At 38.9% G+C, this 19073-nt stretch overlaps 1 protein-coding gene across 2 annotated transcripts in view; it reads left to right on the top strand.

The window, feature by feature from the left end:
* Positions 1 to 1520: 1520 nt before the first annotated feature.
* The window catches only part of LOC149205031 (uncharacterized), a 113575-nt gene continuing 96022 nt past the window's right edge, over positions 1521 to 19073 (top strand). Inside the window, exons 1-3 of one of the 2 annotated variants that reach the window (XM_089394868.1) lie at positions 1521 to 2254; positions 2400 to 3520; positions 3692 to 4481. In XM_089394868.1, coding sequence (XP_089250994.1) covers positions 2064 to 2254; positions 2400 to 2556 — 348 coding nt within the window. In that variant the 5' untranslated portion in view covers positions 1521 to 2063 and the 3' untranslated portion in view covers positions 2557 to 3520; positions 3692 to 4481. Of the gene's footprint in view, positions 2255 to 2399; positions 3521 to 3691; positions 4482 to 19073 lie in introns of those variants that run through there. The other variant, XR_016252408.1, reaches the window with a different exon arrangement.

Here is a 19073-nt window from a genome sequence, read left to right as displayed (position 1 = left end):
GTCCACTTAGCACTCATTGCATCCAGTGATGCTTTTTGGGATTCAAGTGATGCTTTTTGGGATTCAATTGCGTTAAGTAAGTCATTCATCTATGACCATTTCCATGAGAGGTAGTTGTAACTGACTTATTTCTCATGATTTTTTAATAGTCCACTTAGCACAGGGGTGAAGAAGTGGGATTGAAACTAGTAAAATAAATCTCATAACGTCATCACTTCCGGGGCTTGCACCCAGTAACTAGGACTTCCGGAGGTCACCCATCCCAAATCGCCTCTGGCTCAAGCACGCTTAATTGTGGAGTTTTCCCCACAATCAAGCCCACTTAGCTTGCTACCCCATTTGCAAAACCTTAGCAAGTATTGTGCCTCATAAACCATTCAAGTAGATTTCCCTTAATATAATATATGTACATGTTTTATATTATTTAGGGAAAATTAAATAATTTAATTTTGTTCATTGTTATTATCATACTACAAAATAATTTGATGCATGTTATATATTAAATGTTTATTTAATTTTAAAATTTACAAATTATATTGAACTATTCTCATAAAAATTCTCAAAGTGGCTATGTCAAACCCTTTGATTATAATGTATTTTGAAGAGAAATAAGCAATCTCGACTTCTTAGTTAAATTCATTAATGAAGAAAACAATCAATCTCAATTTTCAAGATTTATGCGAATTACCTTATAGACAATAAACAAGTTTGAACCCCACTTTCAAATAAAGATTTATGAGGATTCTAAAATTTCAAACAATATCTATATATATTAATTTATCATTTATATATATATATATATATATTCACCAAAAAAAATTCTTCAGAACATTTATCATATATTAATTTTTCTATACATTTAAAAATATATTATTATTTAAGTGGTATATTTTAAATTAAAAAATTATCATACATCAAATTTATTTATACATTTAGAAATATATTTTAAATTTAAAATAATTTAGAAACCCACCAAAATTGTATTATGAAAAAGATATATATATATATATATAAATCGTTACAGTTATATTAATGTCTCTGGTCTTGTCCAAATCGAAGAATACTAGTTACAATTAGACTACGCCCTAAACATCAATTGGACTATACCCATAACGTCTCTCATCTTTGCAATCGAAGAATATTAGTTACCATTGAAGTCCACCCGAAACGGCTCGTCTGGTCTAGTATTGAAATTAAAGATAAAATCTAACTAAACGCCGCATGTGATGTGACCCACGCATGATACATGTCGGTAGAGAGATGCCCCACCATAAACAGCAAATGGTAGATAAACGACGAAATCCGACGGACGGACGTAGATTCCCAATTTCCCGCGTGACTCAATTTTAACTTGCGTAACACTTCACCACAACTATATTCCAGGCCAGTTCCAGCTGCAATCATTTTCTCTTGTCGGTGGATGCCACCTGTTATCCGTAATTGCACATGGACCTCTGCACCCACTTTCAACTTTCTTTTGTCGGTGGATGCCACCTGTTATCCGTAATTGCACATGGACCTCTACACTACTTTCAATTTTTCCTAGGGAAAATCTACACAGGTCCACTCAAGCCACAGTTAGGAGCAGATTTCCAGGAACTTCTTGCTTCCGTGTTCAAATCACTCGATCGGTGGTATCTGGACAGTGGAATACTGGAGCCGCAGTTGCGACGAGTTTTCCAGGAACTTATTGGGTCAGTGGTATCTGGACAGTGGCAATACTGGAACCGCAGTTACCTGGAGATTTCCAGCAACTACTTGCTTCTGCATTAAAATCACTCCACCGATGGTATCTGGTTCAAGGTCTATGGTTTGTGGAATGGCAGGAAAGAACTCAGAAATCCACCAGATTTGAGTATGGTTTAGGTTTTTTCTATTTAAACCGATTAGCTAAATAGAAATACAGAGAGTAGCAAAGGCGCATCTCGTGGGCACTTTGCACTTGTTAGATGAGCTAGACGAGGAAGACAAAAATTCTGAAGGTGAACGCAGAATCAAGCTGGTGATTGATGAACTTCTACTCATGTTGAACTTGGGGTCAATAATTTTTCTGGTTTTCTATAATGTCAATCCCTGGATACTTCGATGGATGTGGGGTGGAGATGCAGTGTATGCTCGAACCCTGTGCATTCACGAAGAGAAAAATGCATTCGATTTTCAACCAAAATACGACTCCCATACTGTTAAAGAATGGAGGATTGCTTTTTTCTGTTGTTACAGAGATAAGCGGTTTTGAGCTGAATGCGAATAATGGGTAAGTGCCTTCACCCTTCATTGTTATTCTTAGTTTCAAAGTCTCACTGTTGTTCTTTATTTCAATCGGCTCTGATAGAGAGGTACGTAATACATCATTTCTGTAGGGTTTCCTTATTAGTCACTTTATTGTGTATATTCTGCAGTAACCAGAGTCAGCTAGTCAATGACGTCGTCCAACGAGTGTGGAGAAAGGTTAGGGAAACACCTCTGGAGTTAGCCAAATGCCTAAGTGGCTGGCATGAAAAGAGAAAAGATGTGGGAATGAGAGCATTCTTGCAGCACCCAAGCCAAAAGGATTAAGTCGTTGGTCTTGGTGGAGTTGGAAAAAATGATTCAGCCAAAGAAATCTTTAACCGTACCATATTAAATTATGGTAGTTTTTGTTTTGTATATGATGTATGAGAAAATGCAGCCAAGAGCTCTCTAAATTCTTTGCAGAGTACAGTTTTTAAAGATTTGGCTCTATGGAATGAGCAAATAAACAACGCTCAGCAAGATATAGGGGAGCTCAAAAGGCATCTATCATTGTCGGAGGAGGCTTTCATAGTTCTAGATGATGTTGATCATATAGAACAACTGGATGCATTATTTTCGCCAGTTAAAGATGAGATCCATTCAGGTAGCTTAATTTTAGTTACATCTTGTAACAAGGATCTTATTGCAATGTCAGGGATTGTAGAGTCATTTAATTGACAACACTCCCTAGAGCTACTCTGTTTGAATAGCATTTGAACAACTAGTTGAAAAGTTTTTGGATGCCTGCGATGGATTGCCATTATCACTTAAAGTGATTGGAGCGCTTATTCATGGAAAATATTCTATCTATTGGAGGGCGCAATTGCACAAAATCTCCAAAATACTTCATATACAAAGCAGACTTAAATTGATTACGACGGTTTGGTTGAAGAGGAGCAGCAGATATTTTTAGATATTGCCTGTTTCTTTATAAGTGAAGTCAGGGATGTTTTTAGACATTGCCTGTTTTTTTACAGGTGAAAGCAGGGATACCGCCATAAAAATATGGGACGGATCCATGAGTCTGTTTCTTTATAAGCGAAGACATGGATGTTTTCAGACCTTGCCTGTTTTTTACTGGTAAAAACAGGGATACCGCCTTAAAAATATGAAAAGAATCCATGAGCTGAAAAATCGCCTTCTTTACAAGTAAAGATAGCGATATTGCCATAAGAATATAAAACCTATCACCATAAGAATATAGGACGGAACGAGTTGAGAAAGATCGCTGAGATATCAAAATTTGTTGGTAAGTGTTGAATTTTTATGCTTTCGATTTTTAAACGTTTGTTCTTTTATATGCAATCCTTGAAACACTTGGGGTCACGGCAGTGAGGAAAAATGATTTTGTTGCTATTCGTCTGGCAACCTAAAACGCTTCCCACATATTATTAATTTGTGGTGGTGTTACAATTTGCAGATGCTCCTAGGGAACTGAACGAATCTCCAAAGAATTGATTTGTTCCAGTGGTTCAATGCTGCCAGATTCAGTTGGGAACTCAACCAACTTCCAAAGTAATGACTTAACTGGGTGCTTCAATTTGCATATGTTCCCAGATGCAGTTGGGAAGTGTAGTAAACTTCAAGGTATTGAGTTGAGCGGGTGCTTCAGTTTGCAGATGCTCCCAGATTCCGTTGGAAAATTAACCAACCTCCAAAGTATTGGTTTGCCCGGGTGCTGCGATTTGCATATGCTTCCCAGATTCAGTGGGCATTTAAACCTCCAAAGTATTGACTTGGATGGGTTTTCCAAGCTCCAATTTGCAGATGCTCCCAGGTTCATTGGGGAACTTAATTAACATCCAAAATGGACTGGTGCTCGGTTTTGCAGATGCTCTCAGATTCAGCTGGGAACGTAATGAAACTCCGAAGTATTGATTTGTGCTGGTGCTTTAATTTGCAGATGCTCCTAGATTCCCTTGGGAACTTAATTAACCTTCAGAGGATTGGTTTGCAGGGGATTATGGGTGCCCCAATTTGCAGATGCTCCCACATTCAATTAAAAACATAACGAACCTTTGAAGTCTTTACTTGAGAGGGTTGAGGCTTCTATTTGTTCACAGAAATGAACTGTAAATGTGGAAATTTGGGAAGAGAACATAGGTGCCTCCTGCACTGTTGCGCCCCAAAGTACTTCTTTGTTGACAATTCCATGCACTTGACTTAATTCAATTAGTGTATATTATTTGTACCTTCGTTTTTATGGTTTACCGACGCCTTCCAATTATATTATCAAATTTTGCACGGTAAGTTTAGAAAACGTAAAATTCGGAGGGTAGATATATATATATATAGAAAGAGAATTCCAGTCACGAGAGTTAGAATTTAGAAATAACTGCTGAGCTAGGTAATAGATCCATAGCTTATGAGCTATATTACGGCTCCGATTTCCCATAGAAATTGTAAACCTTATTTGAACTTATAGACGACACAAATGCTTGTTACAGCAACAGGGTTCTTGATCTATAATACAATTTCAATTCATGAAATCAGCCTTGGGTTCATAGGTGGTTATATTTGTATTTCTGTATGCATTTATACTGCATCTTTATGTTATTGTAAATATAATTTAATTTAAATATGATACATTTTTAAAGACTGCAGTTTTTTAAATAATAATTATTTTAATTTATACTAGCTTAAATTTAACATATTTGTTTTAAACACAAGTGGGATGAGGTAGCTTTTTATTTTTATTTTTATTTTATATTTTATTTAGTATTTAGTTTATTTTATATTTTATTTAGTTCAAATTTATGAAAATTAGTATTTTTTCTAATTTGAAATTTTGATAAAATAATAATTTATTATAGTTTTAAAAAGACCAAATTATTTTTATTTTGTTAAAATGTTATTGAGCAAAAAGGCTCATTTTACATTTTACAGCTTAGTAGTCTAGTAGTGTAAGGGTAATCTGTATTTTCATATGTGCTTTACATGATGCGTTTCTTCTAATTTTTTTTTACTAAATAGAAAAGTTATATTGCTATAATAAAAGACAAAAATGAATATGTTTAGTTAATTTTCCTTATGTATGTATTATATAAAGCTGTTGAAAAAAATAATTTTTTTGTGGTAAGTATTTGATGTAATCTCAGTTATACAATTTGATTCTTTTTTAAATATACATATTTTTTGGAAATCCAACGACTTTTTTTTGCAATTATAAGTTGTACTCTATATCACCTAAATTACACATCGTATTTTGCACTTTAAAAGAAGGTGCATGTATTTTGCACTTTAAAAGAAGTTTGCACCTAAAGAAATTTGATCCCTCTGCTGATATTAGATTCGTGCTTAAGATGAATCTATACCACTATAAAACGGATGAATCTATACCACTATAGGAAGAAAGTGACATCTCGTGATACAAATCACTCATACTATTTTGGATTTTAGATTGAAGGTATGCACAAAAATTATAAGCATCCACACAAAAGATTAAGATTAAGATTTTCATGTGACTTATTCTCAAAGACAGAATAGAATACATATTTGGAACTCTAGAATTTCATGTGACTTATTCTCAGAGACACAATAGAATACTTATCTTGAACTTTATGTAGAGGAAATGTTGGCATGGAGGTTGCATATGTCCTCTTTCTTAACTATTTGAGGGATCTTATCATCACTTGTTTGTTTTATGTTTATATTCTCGTTTTATATGGAAGGTGAATTATACCTTGTTGAGTAGGAATTTTACTTTATTTGAAAACTAAATTATACCTTCTCAATTGCGTGTTTCTCATTGTTGGTCAATTCTCAAAAAATTTAGATGGGAAACCTTGACACTTGATGAGGCATCTCAAAAGAAATCGGGTTGGGGCATCTCAAAGTTTCAGGATTGGAAACCTCTAATACTTTGATCGGGGTATCTTAAGGAAGCCAAGATGGGGGCGTCTCAAAGGAAACTAGAAGACCACCACTTTATAAAATTCAATGCAATGTTGGGTTATATTTTTATTATTTATAAAATTCAATGTTCAAATTAGTTTGAACACAAACCATAAAGTATCACTCATTGACAGTGAAATTGGTATTAAAGTTTCACAAAAAGATATTAACAAAATGTTGATATTAGTTTGAAAACAAACTATGAAGTATCACTTTTGACACTCAAATTGGTAAACTTTAGTTTTAGAAAAAGGGATTCGACACTCAAATTGGTAAATTTTAGTTTTAGAAAAAGGGATTCAAAAAATTCAAGTAATGAAGGATTATAAAGTGGTCATTGATTGGATCGGTGGATTTAGTGGACACTCAAATTGGTAAACTTTAGTTTTAGAAAAAGGGATTCACAAAATTCAAGCGATGAAGGATTATAAAGTGGTCATTGATTGGATCAATGGATTTAGTGGCTCCAATACATAACACATTTGGGAGCATTGAGAAGGCTTGCAAATGTTGCTTGTCCATAGTATAGGTGGGAACACATTTGGGAGCATTGAGAAGGCTTGCAAGTGTTGCTTGTCTATAGTATAGGTGGGAACACATTTGGGAGCATTGGGAAGGCTTGCAAATGTTGCTTGTCCATAGGATAGGTGGGAACACATTTGAGAGCATTGGGAAGGCTTGCAAATGTTGCTTGTCCATAGTATAGGTGGGAACACATTTAAGAGCATTGGGAAGGCTTGCAAATGTTGCTTGTACATAGTATAGGTGGGAGCATTAGGAAGGGATTTTTTTATATGATTTTGTTTTATTTAGAGAATTTTTTTTCTTTATTAATGAAGTTATTATTTATAGTTTTTATATAATTAAAAAAATACTTACAAATGGTTTTTATATAATTGAAAAAATCTTATAACCATAGTTGGTATTAAATGTAAAGAAAAAATATCTCACTATTTTAATATATCATGATAAAATTCATAAAAAATGATTGTTTAGGGACTACTACATTACTATTCTATAATTACATTCTATTTCTTTGCTATAGTTTTGATTATTTATATGGCTATTATATTTCTTTGTTGTAATCTTGTTTATATATATGAATGCTAAGTGTACAATGTAATGTTCTTGTCTCATATAAAATTATAAATGATGTTTTGTCTCTCTCTATATATACACCACTTATTATACCTTTCTTTTTATTGTTTTATTAAAATATTAAAAAGCTGAAGGTTTAGGGAGATTTTAAATTGGTTATTGATGGGTTAAGAAAAAAGTAGTTGTTGAGAACATATATCTATGACGTCTTCTTCTCGGCATATAGAAAGCTTTATGCTCTTTTGAGTGTATTCCTTTTACACAAGTTTATAGGGAGCTAAACCCCATTGTCGATACCCTCTCCAAGAAGGCTTTGTAATTCCAAGTGGGCATCATGATTACAATATTTGATGAGGGGTGGAGTGTGACTCCATGGAATTTATTTCTAGCATTGATTTCTTTCATTTTGAGAGGTCCAACATGAAAAGTTATGTTGAAGATTTCTCTCGTGTTTTTTCTTTTTCTTTTTAAAGATTGGTTTTTCCTTTTAAAATACGAGAACTAATTATAAAAAGAACTAAAAGAAAGCGATGTATAGATTTTGATGTATCAAACTGCTACAACCTTATCATATCTTGTGTTGTTTTTTGTTAGAAAAGGGGTAATTAAACATGATTAGATTTATCTTAGTTGATAGCATATATATTCAAATAATATCTACTCACCATAAGGGTATTATGGGAAATTCAAATTTTAAGTTATAATCTTGTATTTGTAACTTTAACTTGTCGAATATTAAAACACAAACAAATGGAAAGAAAATTAGGATGGCATTGCGGTTCCATCTGTATTGCTCTTGCGGCGCATAGTTTCGCATTCTTAAGCCCGGACATCTCGAAGGGCCACATTCGCATGCTTTACATGTGGTGTAGTGATCTGACCTACTTTTCGACAAATAGTTCCTCCCAAAAGCTCTTTTCATCTGCGGTCTGGTTGTTTTTTCGCAAAGAGGGTCTCTTGGTTTTTACGGTCAAAGGCTTGGATGCAACGGGGGTGATAGGCAGTGTCGTTAGTCGATCTTTGTGGGGTTCAAGGCGTTCAAAGCCTTTGTTTTAGTTTTTTCGTTTATGGTTATCAGTAAGTTCTGAATATGGCAAGATATGAGGATGAGTTGGACTTCTCTACAGACCCTTTTCAAGATGTATTTATCTGGAGCTTGCCACCTCATCAGGCAGATTTTTCCCCATGGTGACATCTGGCACTTTTAATTCCAAAATTTTCTCTTATCTTCCCTCTATCAAGTCAGCGTCGACTACTAACAAAGGTCTTCCCACTTCTTCCCTTGCGACTTCTTCGAGCGGAGTTTCAGAGGAATTTTTGGTTTCAGTGTCTGAGCAAGCGGAGGGTCTATTACTGGAATATAAAGGTTTAACAAATTCAAATCAACTTCAAATCTCCCTTTCGGATAAGTTGGTTTCCGAAAACTCGTCCTCCAAGGAAGATCTCCCATTCTCGTTTCGCGTTGTTGATATCCTAGTAAGCTCTTCAGTTGTTATCTTCTCGTGGGCTCACGATGGAGTTTTGGCAGGTTTGGAGGAAGTGGGTACTATGGTTTCTTTTTTCTCTATAGGGGAAATTTTTGTTTCAATATTCCATGTCGTTTCCAGAGAAAGTCTCGTTGCATTCGAGGGTCTGCTCTTGGCATTTCTTGCCTCTCAATTTTCAGCTTCTGCTTCAGCTCTTGGTCATTTGCCAATTCCCTTATTAGTATTGGCGAAATTTGGTCCCTTATGCTCTGTAAGCATTTCATTGTCGATTCACCTTATGAATAACAATTCATTTAGGTTCAGGGGAAAGTTGGTCCCTTATGCTCTGTAGGCCTTTTGTTGCTGACTCACCTTGTGAATAAAAATGCATTAGGGTTTACTCAGTCCCCGAGGTCAACATATCAATTCCATCCAAGTTGGATCTCTCTTTAATCCAAGTTGAAAAAATAAATATTTGGTGTTGGGTAGGGGTCCCTAGGTCTAAGTTTTTTCCAAAGTATGTAAAGACTCTGCATTTTGAGGAGCGGTGCGCGATTAGCACAATGTTCTAAGAGTCAAAGGGGCTTTAGGGCGTGTCAAAGCCCCTTCTTTTGTAAAGGGATGGGATTACTTGGAGGATTTTTGAGCTCTACCCATTGTTTGCGGACCATGGTATTGTAAGGTTACAAGCATATATAAAGGGATGATTTTGCAAGTCTAAGACATAATATATTAGATTGAGGAAACACTTTTGAGTCTGTCTTTTAAGATCTTTCTGTAGTCAGGCGAAGGGGAAGGCTCATGCAGCTGTGTGCACGTAGACTTTGGTAAGTTTGTAGCTGAGTGTGCAGGCCCCTATAGTTGTGTGCGTAGGGTCATGAAGACTGTATTTGAAAATTTTTTACTAATAAAGAATTGTTTTGAAACAGATCTATGTAATTTCTGTATGTTCACATAGTTTCTGTGTTTTTAACTATTTATGGTTCGTTTTATATATATCTTCTGCAATTGCATCGCGAAGGTTCAAACATTGTTTTATATGATGAATGATGCATGTTAGTCTAGTTTCACACAGTTCGCTAACCGGTTAAAGTATAAAACGCTTTACAATTGTAAGAATAAGGTTAAAATTTTACGAAGTTTAGATTAAGATCTAAACTATTAAGAACCTTACAACCACATTGCATAGTCCCTTTAGATGCAAAAACCTTGTTCTAGCATCCCCCAATATCGCCTCGGGTGAGACTACGGTCTGCGCGAGCATATCGTTGCCGAAAGGGCTAGTGGTATAGGGTTTTTTTGGTTAGCACAACTAATTTTGAACCTAGGTCTAAGCCCCTGAAGCCAACAAATGGTTTTGTTTCCGGGACAGGGGTCTATTTGAGGGATGTGTGATGTGGCATTCGACTAGAAAAGAGATCCAAAATTGGATAGATTGGAAGTTGCACGAATTTGTAGCTCAGGAAAGAAGAGATCCATGCCAGTCGAAAGAAAGGTGGTTACAAAGATATATCTATATAGAACAACACGAGATCTTTTTCGCATCATTCGCTAATGAGTTGCACGAGTGGCTTTCAAAGCTAGTGGACAACGAACCCACTTGGAAACATGACGATCCTATTGTGTGGACCCCAAAGCTGATTAAGCGACTTAAGGAGTCTGAATATAAGGTCACAAGAGTTGTTGATTACTGGGTTGATAGTATCCTCAGAGGCTTTATCACTGAAATCACAATTGACACAATTGTATCCTACAGTGAAGCTGAGCGCAGATTTTTCAAAGGTCCGTGAGGTAAGTATTTGAATTCCTTGAAGCTCTGGATTAAAATGTTGTTATGTGAAAAGGGTGTTATGCCTATAGATTGATGTTTAAAAGAGGCCATACTAGATCTATGTGAAGCGGAAAAAGATTCAGAGCCAATTAGAACAAATATATAGAGGGTGAGTACAGTCCATTATTGGGTGAATCAAACAACGAAGAAGAACGAACCAACCCTAGTACACTTAGAGGTGCGACACAGCTAGAAACTCAAGCCACTTCTGAGATTCCTCATCCATCCACTCCACCTCCACCTCCACCTCCACCTCCACCTCCATTATTAACTAGGGCTAACACAACGAAGATGCCTATCTTTAAGGGTCAGGGATCAAAGGATCCTTATCAATTTTGGTTTATCACAGAAGTTGTGTGGAAAGCGCAGCAGATCAATGCCAATGATATGAAGAAAGCACAACTTGTCACAGTGTTGCAGAACAGAGCGTTGTCATGGTATATCAAGTACAACATGGCGAATCCAGCTGCTTCACTGGCTGCGACGAAAAACACACTAAACGTGGAGTTTAAGAAGCCCATGTCACAGTTATGTATTACAAAAATTAAAGAGATTAATAAAGATGTCAATGAAACTGTCTGGGATGTAGATCAGAGGTTAAAGTGTTTGATGGGACAAATCAACTTCCATATCTCTCATGAATTGTACAAAGAGTGGTATGTAGTTCCGTTATTTCCACACCTCAGATTACCACTATTGCAACAAGATTAGGATGCATGCGGAAGCATTAGAAATCACAATGAAATTAGAAGCTTCGTCGGTACAAGAAAATCACATAGGGGTTCAACAAATAAGGACCAGTGTCCAATCTACCCTAATTATTTGGCTGGAACAGGTCCCAATCCTTTGACGCTGGAGCATAGTGCTGGACCAAGTAGCAGACCGAGCGTATGGTGTAGTATTTTCCGAGTTGCAGGCCAACACCCAACTGATCACTTTTATTTGCTACAAAAATATGTGCAGTCGTCGCAGTAGTTATTTTGTAAGGTCTGTCGATCAGTAGGACATGATGAGATCCATTGTCGCAGCTATGACTTGATGACAGATCAAACCCCGTCATATAGGATGCAAGATGAACATTGCGCACACGAAGAGAATGGTTCACGAAGGATTTCAAGGTCGAGGACGGGGTTCCAGAGGAGGCGCTAGATGAGTAAGGGGTCAAATCATATGCTATAATTGTGGTGAAGTCGAACACTCTGCGTGATATTTTCATAATCCCACCCACCCTTCATGTCAGTGTTGTATACAATTTGACCATGTGATAGAAGATTGCCCTGTTTTAATGGCTAAGATACAGGAAAAGAAGAAATAATAGCCTGAGCAGAATATACAAATGATGTGATCTAAACTTCGCGAGGATGATCCAAGCATTAATATAGTGACACGAAGTGGTGTGGCTACTGGAGAAGATAAGACAAAAGGTAAGAAGCCTGAGGTAGATACATGTGTTAGGAAGGCAAGAGAAAAAGATATTGGGTTCGATCTCTAGAAGGAAAAGGAAACTTTCTTGGAGGGAAAGAAGAGTATCATGGACATGGGAGCTTCGACATCAAAGACACAGACACAATTAGTACCAAAGAAGAATGCTCCTGAAGTAGGTACTACGATGAAGAACCCTGATTCGACTGTTCTAAAGTCCTTTCTACAGACGTATATGAAGTTGTTAAGGGACCAAAAAGTAGTGGAAGTGTTACAAGAATTGATCGACTACTGTGTCAGTAAAGAAAAACCACAACCTAAACAACGCGCAGTAAATAAGGTCAACAAGATTAAGAAGAGAACTGGCTGGGACATGTGATTAACTGCACAGATTGGAAAATTTGAAATGGATCAAGTAATTCTAGACTTGGGATCAGATGCAAATGTGTTGCCAAAATAGACATGGGAAAGGATGGGGCAACCAAATATGTAATCGTCACCTATTCAGCTGCACATGGCCAATCAACAGAAGATTATCCCAATGGGATGGTTGTAAGGCTTTATGGTGGATATTGAAGGAGTAAGAGTAAGGGTAGACTTCGAAGTCATTAAGATGGTGGACGAAAGTAATCCGTATCCAGCTTTTCTCGGAATCGATTGGGATTTTGATATGGACTCCATAGTCAATCTCAAAAGGAGGGGTATGGTATTTGAAAAGAATGGTACTAGGGTCATTGTTCCTTTAGACCCCTCTAAAGGAGCACGATATACAGAACCCGTCCGCAAAGAATACAGTGATGACGATATTGACCACATCTATAAGTTAATTGTGCACGACGATGATTAGATCAACCCCATTGCAAATGGACATATAATCAACCCCACTGCAAATGGACATATAAGTTGGGAGAAGGATAGTTCATTTCAGTCAAACTCGAAAGAAGAACTGGAGAACTGACAAAACCAGCTACATGAAGTTTCTACTCTGCGTTGTAATACAATGATGAAATCCATTCTCTGATATCAACTGAGGTATGTAACTTACCATATTATCATGGCATAGGTGATGTCATCACATTTCTAGATAAATTTGAAAGGAATGTACCAAAAGAACAACTCTTCCAAGCCTTGGCTCTGGCTTTGAGGGCTACACCTGCGTGTTAGTGGGGTACACATAAGGATAATATTGGGGATTGGTGGGAGTATTGGTGATTAATGAGGCTCAGGTTTGATCCTGTAAACACAAGAACCACAGAGAAGTACAATGGCAAAGATGATCCTCACAATCATTTGTCTCGTTGGACTAAGGCATGGGGTGAAGAACCTCGACCAGAATGGGTGCATGTCTTTGTTCACATTTTGGATGTGATGCCAATGAATTGGTATCTTGAAACAGAGTTGCGCCACGGTTCTGCCAATTGGAACGCTATGAAGGAAAGTTTTATTTTGACATTTAGCTTTGAGAGTGGCTTTTAGTGTATCGATGATGCTCTTCAAGAAATTAAAGCAGCAATCTTCCAGATGCATAAGGAGCCAATGACTTTGGTACAACCCGATTGGAACGCACAGTTGCAACATGCATTGGAGTGTTATAATATGACCGATGAGGAAGGCGAGGAAGATCCACAAAACAATAATATTCCTAAGTCAGAAGGACAACGCGAAGTGGGAGGTCCAAATGCTAAAATTTATACTTCAGGTAACACAGATTGTTAAAACGAGGCAGGTCAACACAGGCTCAGAGGTGGAGCCCAAGTTCGTGCACATAAGAGATTACTAGGATGAAGATACAATAGGAAAGGTTGTTGAGTTACTGCATGAGTACCAGGAGTTGTTCCCAACAAATTTTACGGAGTTAATAGAAGACCTCGGCATCATGAAAATCAATTTAAATCTAGACGCGAAGCCTATAAAACAACGACCGTATAGGCTTAACCCAAAGTACAAGGAAAAGGTGAAGGAGGAACTTGCGAAGATGGTCACAGATGGCATAATCGAACCTGTGGAAGAATCTGATTGGGTGAGTCCAATGGTAGTACAAGAGAAAAATACTAAGGGTGAAATCAAGCTCTGGGTCGACTTACGGAAGTTGAATGATGCATGCGTACATGACCCATTCCCAACACCATTCACAGCTAAAGTTTTGGAAAATGTAGGGGGTCAGGAGGCTTACTCCTTTACAAATGGGTTTTCTGGGTACCATCATATTAAGATAGTGCAAGAAGGTAGGAGTAAGACCACCTTCTCCACTGAATGGGGATCCTTTCAATATACAATCATTTCATTTGGGTTGAAGAATGCACCGACGATATTTTCCAGAGTTGTCGTTGCAGCATTTAAGGAATTCATTCACAAGTTCCTGGAGGTGTACTTTGATGACTGGACAATCTTTGGGCTAGTAAAGAAGCATGTCTCAAGCCTGCGCTTAATGTTGGATATATGTAGGAAGTATCAAATATCGTTAAACTAGAAGAAGTGCATTTTTTGCGTACCATATGGGATTTTACTAGGACATGTTGCCTGTAAGAAAGGGTTGATGGTAGATCCTGCCAAAATCGTTGTTATCATTAATTTGGATCTACCAAAGAATGTGAAGCAACTACGTGCAACTCTTGGACCCACTGGATATTATCGGAAATTTATTAAGGCATACGCGTAGATCATTGCGCCGATGGAGAAATTACTAAAGAAATATTCCACCTTCTGTTGGGATGAGGAGTGTCAGAAGAGTCTTGACGTCTTAAAAGATAAAATGGTCACTTCGCCGATCTTGGTGTTTGCAAATTGGAAGGAGTTCCACGTTCATGTGGATGCATCATGTATAGCTTTGGGAGTTGTCTTAGCACGGCCAGGGGAGGGGGATATTGATCACCCCATTGCATTTTCGAGTCGCAAGCTATCTGAAGAGGAGATGAATTATTCCATGACAGAAAGAGAAGGCTTGGCTATGGTTTACACGCTGCAGAAGTTCAGGCATTACTTGTTGGGTGCACACTTCAAGATGTTCATGGATCATTCCATGTTGAAATAATTGGTCAAAAATCTTGTGTTGAGGGGGGGGGGGGGGTGGGGGGGAGCGATATTTGCAGATGGCTATTACTGTTTCAAAATATGATTTTGAAGTAATTGTCAAGAGAGGACGACTGAACGCGTGGCCGGGTCATTTATCTCGGATTGAGAAGGGTGAAGAATTGACCAACATTGAAGAAGCATTGCCTGATGCGCAACTCTTCGTCGTAAGGGTTGCTGATGAAAATTTTGCAAATATTATTCACTTTTTGCTTACTCGACTAGCCCCTGTGGAGTATACAAGCAACAGAAGAAAGAATTAGTAGTAAGAGCGGCAGATTTTTCTCTAATTGTTGGACATCTGTATAAAATGGGCCCTGATGAAATATTGTGCAGATATGTCCCCAAGCATGAAAGACACAGTGTTTTGGTCGAAGCGCATGGTGGTGTCGTTGGAGGGCACTACGTAGGAAAAGTAACTGCACATAATTTTTTTAGGGTAGGACTATGGTGGCTCACAGTGCACAAGGATTCTAAGGAATATTGTAGTGCTTGTGATGTTTGCCAGAGGATCGGAAGACCATCACAAAGAGATGAATTTCCACTGAATCCGCAAGTTGCTTTACAGACTTTTGAAAACTAGGCGATTGATTTTGTGGGGGCAATCAATTCGCCAGGAAAGGATATTGGTGCATGCTATATTATTACCTGACAAATTATCTAACCAAGTGGGTTGAGGCAAAACCAGTGAAAGACTACAACGTAGATACTTCTCTGCACTTAATTTTTGAGTATATATTGTCGAGGTTTGGGTGCCCGAAGATCTTGATGAGTGACAGAGGAACGCACTTCCTCAATTGCACGATTGAAGCATTAACAGAAGAGTTTCAGGTACATCAACAGAAGAGCACACCTTATCATCCTCAAGCAAATGTCACATTGAAGCTTTTAATAAAATTTTGGAGAATGCTCTGACGAAGGTGTGCAACGTCAATAGGAATGATTTGGATGTGCACATAGCTATAGTCTTATGGGCATATAAGACTACTTGTAAGAAGCTGACAGGGGCAGATTCCGTTCAGACTAGTGTATGGACAAGAAGCTGTAAAGCCAATGGAATATATAGTCCCCAGTCTTAGAATCACAACAGTCACGAATATGGCAGGCATCGATATTATGGAATAACGATTGGAACGATTGCTCGCGCTAGAGGAGTATCGCTTTCTTATTGAATTTCACCAACAATTAAAAAGAGCTCCAGAAAAGGCATCACATGATCACCATATTAAGCAGTGAACTTTTAAGAGTGGGGACTTGCTTTTGTTCTACGATAGTAAGTTCACACAGTTTCCTCGTAAGTTCAAGATGCATTGGCTAGGCTCGTACGTTATCAAGGATATCTAGGATGGTGGCGTAGTTCATCTCACGAAGTTGAATGGAGAATTATTCGTTGGGCGAGTGAATGGGAGTAGGTTCAAACTCTACAGGGACGACTCCATCTATGGGACTGCGTGATGACTATATGGATGGAGGAAATTCTTAGTGCTATAGGGAGTTGGAAGGAAGCATGAGACTATTAAATACTCCGCCAAGGAAGGGCCTTGTCGAAGAAGGTGGGCTGCACGACATTCAAGAGTATGGCGTAGGTGGAGAATGTTGCGAAGGAGAAGGGGTAACTGTGTTGTAGGGAGGGCTCTGACACAGTTCGCCTAGAATATGACCGTTGGGGATGATTTGATAGGGAAATTTCCATTAAAAGGAGCGGGGGAAACACATTTAAGAGGCATATATGGGCAAATCTGCTACAAAATCCACATTTATGAGGAAGATCTGGAGGGAATTGAGTGATTTTAATTTGAAAAAGGCTATAAATATGGCATCCCACTCCACATTCGGACACTTTGTTTGTTGAGAATTCGTTGTGAGATTTTGTGCCTAAGAGTCGACCTTTATGTTGCATGTCTGGTTCGAGTTAGAAGAAGCTTGAGCAGAAGTTTTTGAGTCGAGGGCTAGAATCCATTATGATTTCCTCCCAACCAGCACATACGTCGTTTAGGGCCTCAAAACGGCTCCGGAAGTTTAGGACCCGAAAAACTGCTAAAAATAGTAAACTGTGCTATAATTAAGGAAACTGAAAAAACTGTAAGAAGCACTAGAGGGGATCCAAGTGGAATTAGCGGGTGGCCACAAATATCCACCTGGATCATTCCTCCCCCCTTAGGAAGCAATGGTCCCCATTGCGTTGAGTTCCTCCATGAGATGAGGGAACTTCTGCTGCACTTGGTCCCTGGTGAGCCACTTGCCCTGGTGAAGGAGTTGTCCTGCTTTGACAACTCGATACAGTTGGATATTCTGCTGGCGAGTGTGATTGATCTGTGTGTCCATGATCCGATCAGTTGCAGCTTGTTCCATGCAAGATGGATTTAACTCTGTGGGTGTGAGTTGTTCTGCAATGTCGGACGTGTCTAGTAATGGTGGAAAGTATGGCCGAAGGCGGTCGACATTGAACACCGGGTGCAGGCCAAGGAATGGGGGAATGTTGAGCTCAAATGCATTATTTCCCACAGCCTTGGTAATGGTGTAAGGGCCATATCGGAGTGGTCTGAGTTTTCGATAGGCTCCGGTAAGGCGTTCCTTTTGCAAATGCAACCAGACTTTGTCGCCCACTTGAAACTTGTGTGGCACCCGATGTTGATCATGTCGCTGCTTGTACTTGGCATTTGATTTCTCCAGAATGTCATGGACCTGCTGGCGGATATGTTGGATGTGCTCAATGAAGCTGTTTGCCTTATCTGTTTAGGACTGGACATGATCAGAATCTGCGTGAGTAGCTGCAAATGGCATGGCCACATCGATGGGACATAATGGCTGGAATCCCAATCCCACCTGAAAAGGGCTGTGGCCAGTCGAGCTGTGGAGAGCCCGGTTGTAGCTGTGCTGAACATAGGGGAGGCTCTCGTCCCATGTGCGTGGATGCTTTGAGTTGTACATGCGCAGAATGTGTACGATCATCCTGTTGACGACCTCAGTCTGGCCATCAGTTTGAGGATGGAAGGCTGTGGACTTAGTGAGTTTGGTGTCCAACATCGACCAGAGGCTAGACCAAAATGCATTGAGGAACCTGCTGTCCCGATCTGAAATGATAGACTGTGGGATCCCAAAGTGTACCCATACTCGTTCAAAGAAGAGTTTAGCAGTGGCTTCTGCTGTGATATTCTTCTTGCAGGCCGCCATAATGGCCATCTTCAAGAACCTGTCGATGACCACAAAAACACAGTCATTTCCATGCCCAGTGGAAGGGAGGCCTGACATGTAATCCATGGAGATGGATTCCCAAGGTCGACTAGGGGTAGGCAGCGGGGTATAGAGGCCTTGCTTCTTGATGGTCGGTTTGGAAATGGCGCAAGCAGTGCATGATCTAATGTACTTCCCGACATCCTGTCGAAGATTCGGCCAATAGAAATATTTCTGTAGTACTGCCACCATTTTTTCGACCCCAAAATGCCCAACTGCCCGACTGTAGTGTGCTTCCCAGATCATCTTGGCACGCTCGCTTGAAGGAACAAAAAGGTGACACAGGTGGCATAACAGGTCGTCCTGGAGGTGAAAATCTGGAACATGCTGACCCTCCAAGAGTGCCTGGTATGTGTGGCCGAATTCCGGGTTGCTTTTGTAGAGCAGTGGCCAATCAGAATTCTCGTGCCCACAAGAGTTGAGCACGGTGTTTAACGCCATGATTGGTGGTCGACCGAGGCAATCTACAACATTATTGGCGCTGCCCTTCTTATACTTGATATTCAAATGGAACTGTTGCAGGTATGTGGACCACTTCTGGTGGCGATCATTCTGCAATTTCCCTTGGGTCTGTATGAACTGCAGGGGTCGGTGGTCTGTGTGGATGACCGTTTCCTTCCCCAAAATGTAATGCTTCCATTGTCGGCAGGCCTGCACAATGGAATACATCTCTTTGTCATAAGTGGGATACTTCCTGACTGTGTCTGAAAGTGTCTCACTGTGATATGCCACTGGATGCCCGTGTTGAGTAAGGACTGCCCCAATAGCATAGTCAGAGGCATCTGTCT

The sequence above is a fragment of the Pinus tabuliformis genome, chromosome 1_2, assembly GCF_031772625.1.
Source record: "Pinus tabuliformis cultivar Carrire ecotype Pingquan chromosome 1_2, CPIR1, whole genome shotgun sequence".
NCBI classification, from domain to species: domain Eukaryota; kingdom Viridiplantae; phylum Streptophyta; class Pinopsida; order Pinales; family Pinaceae; genus Pinus; species Pinus tabuliformis.
This window is presented reverse-complemented; position numbering and strand designations above follow the sequence as displayed.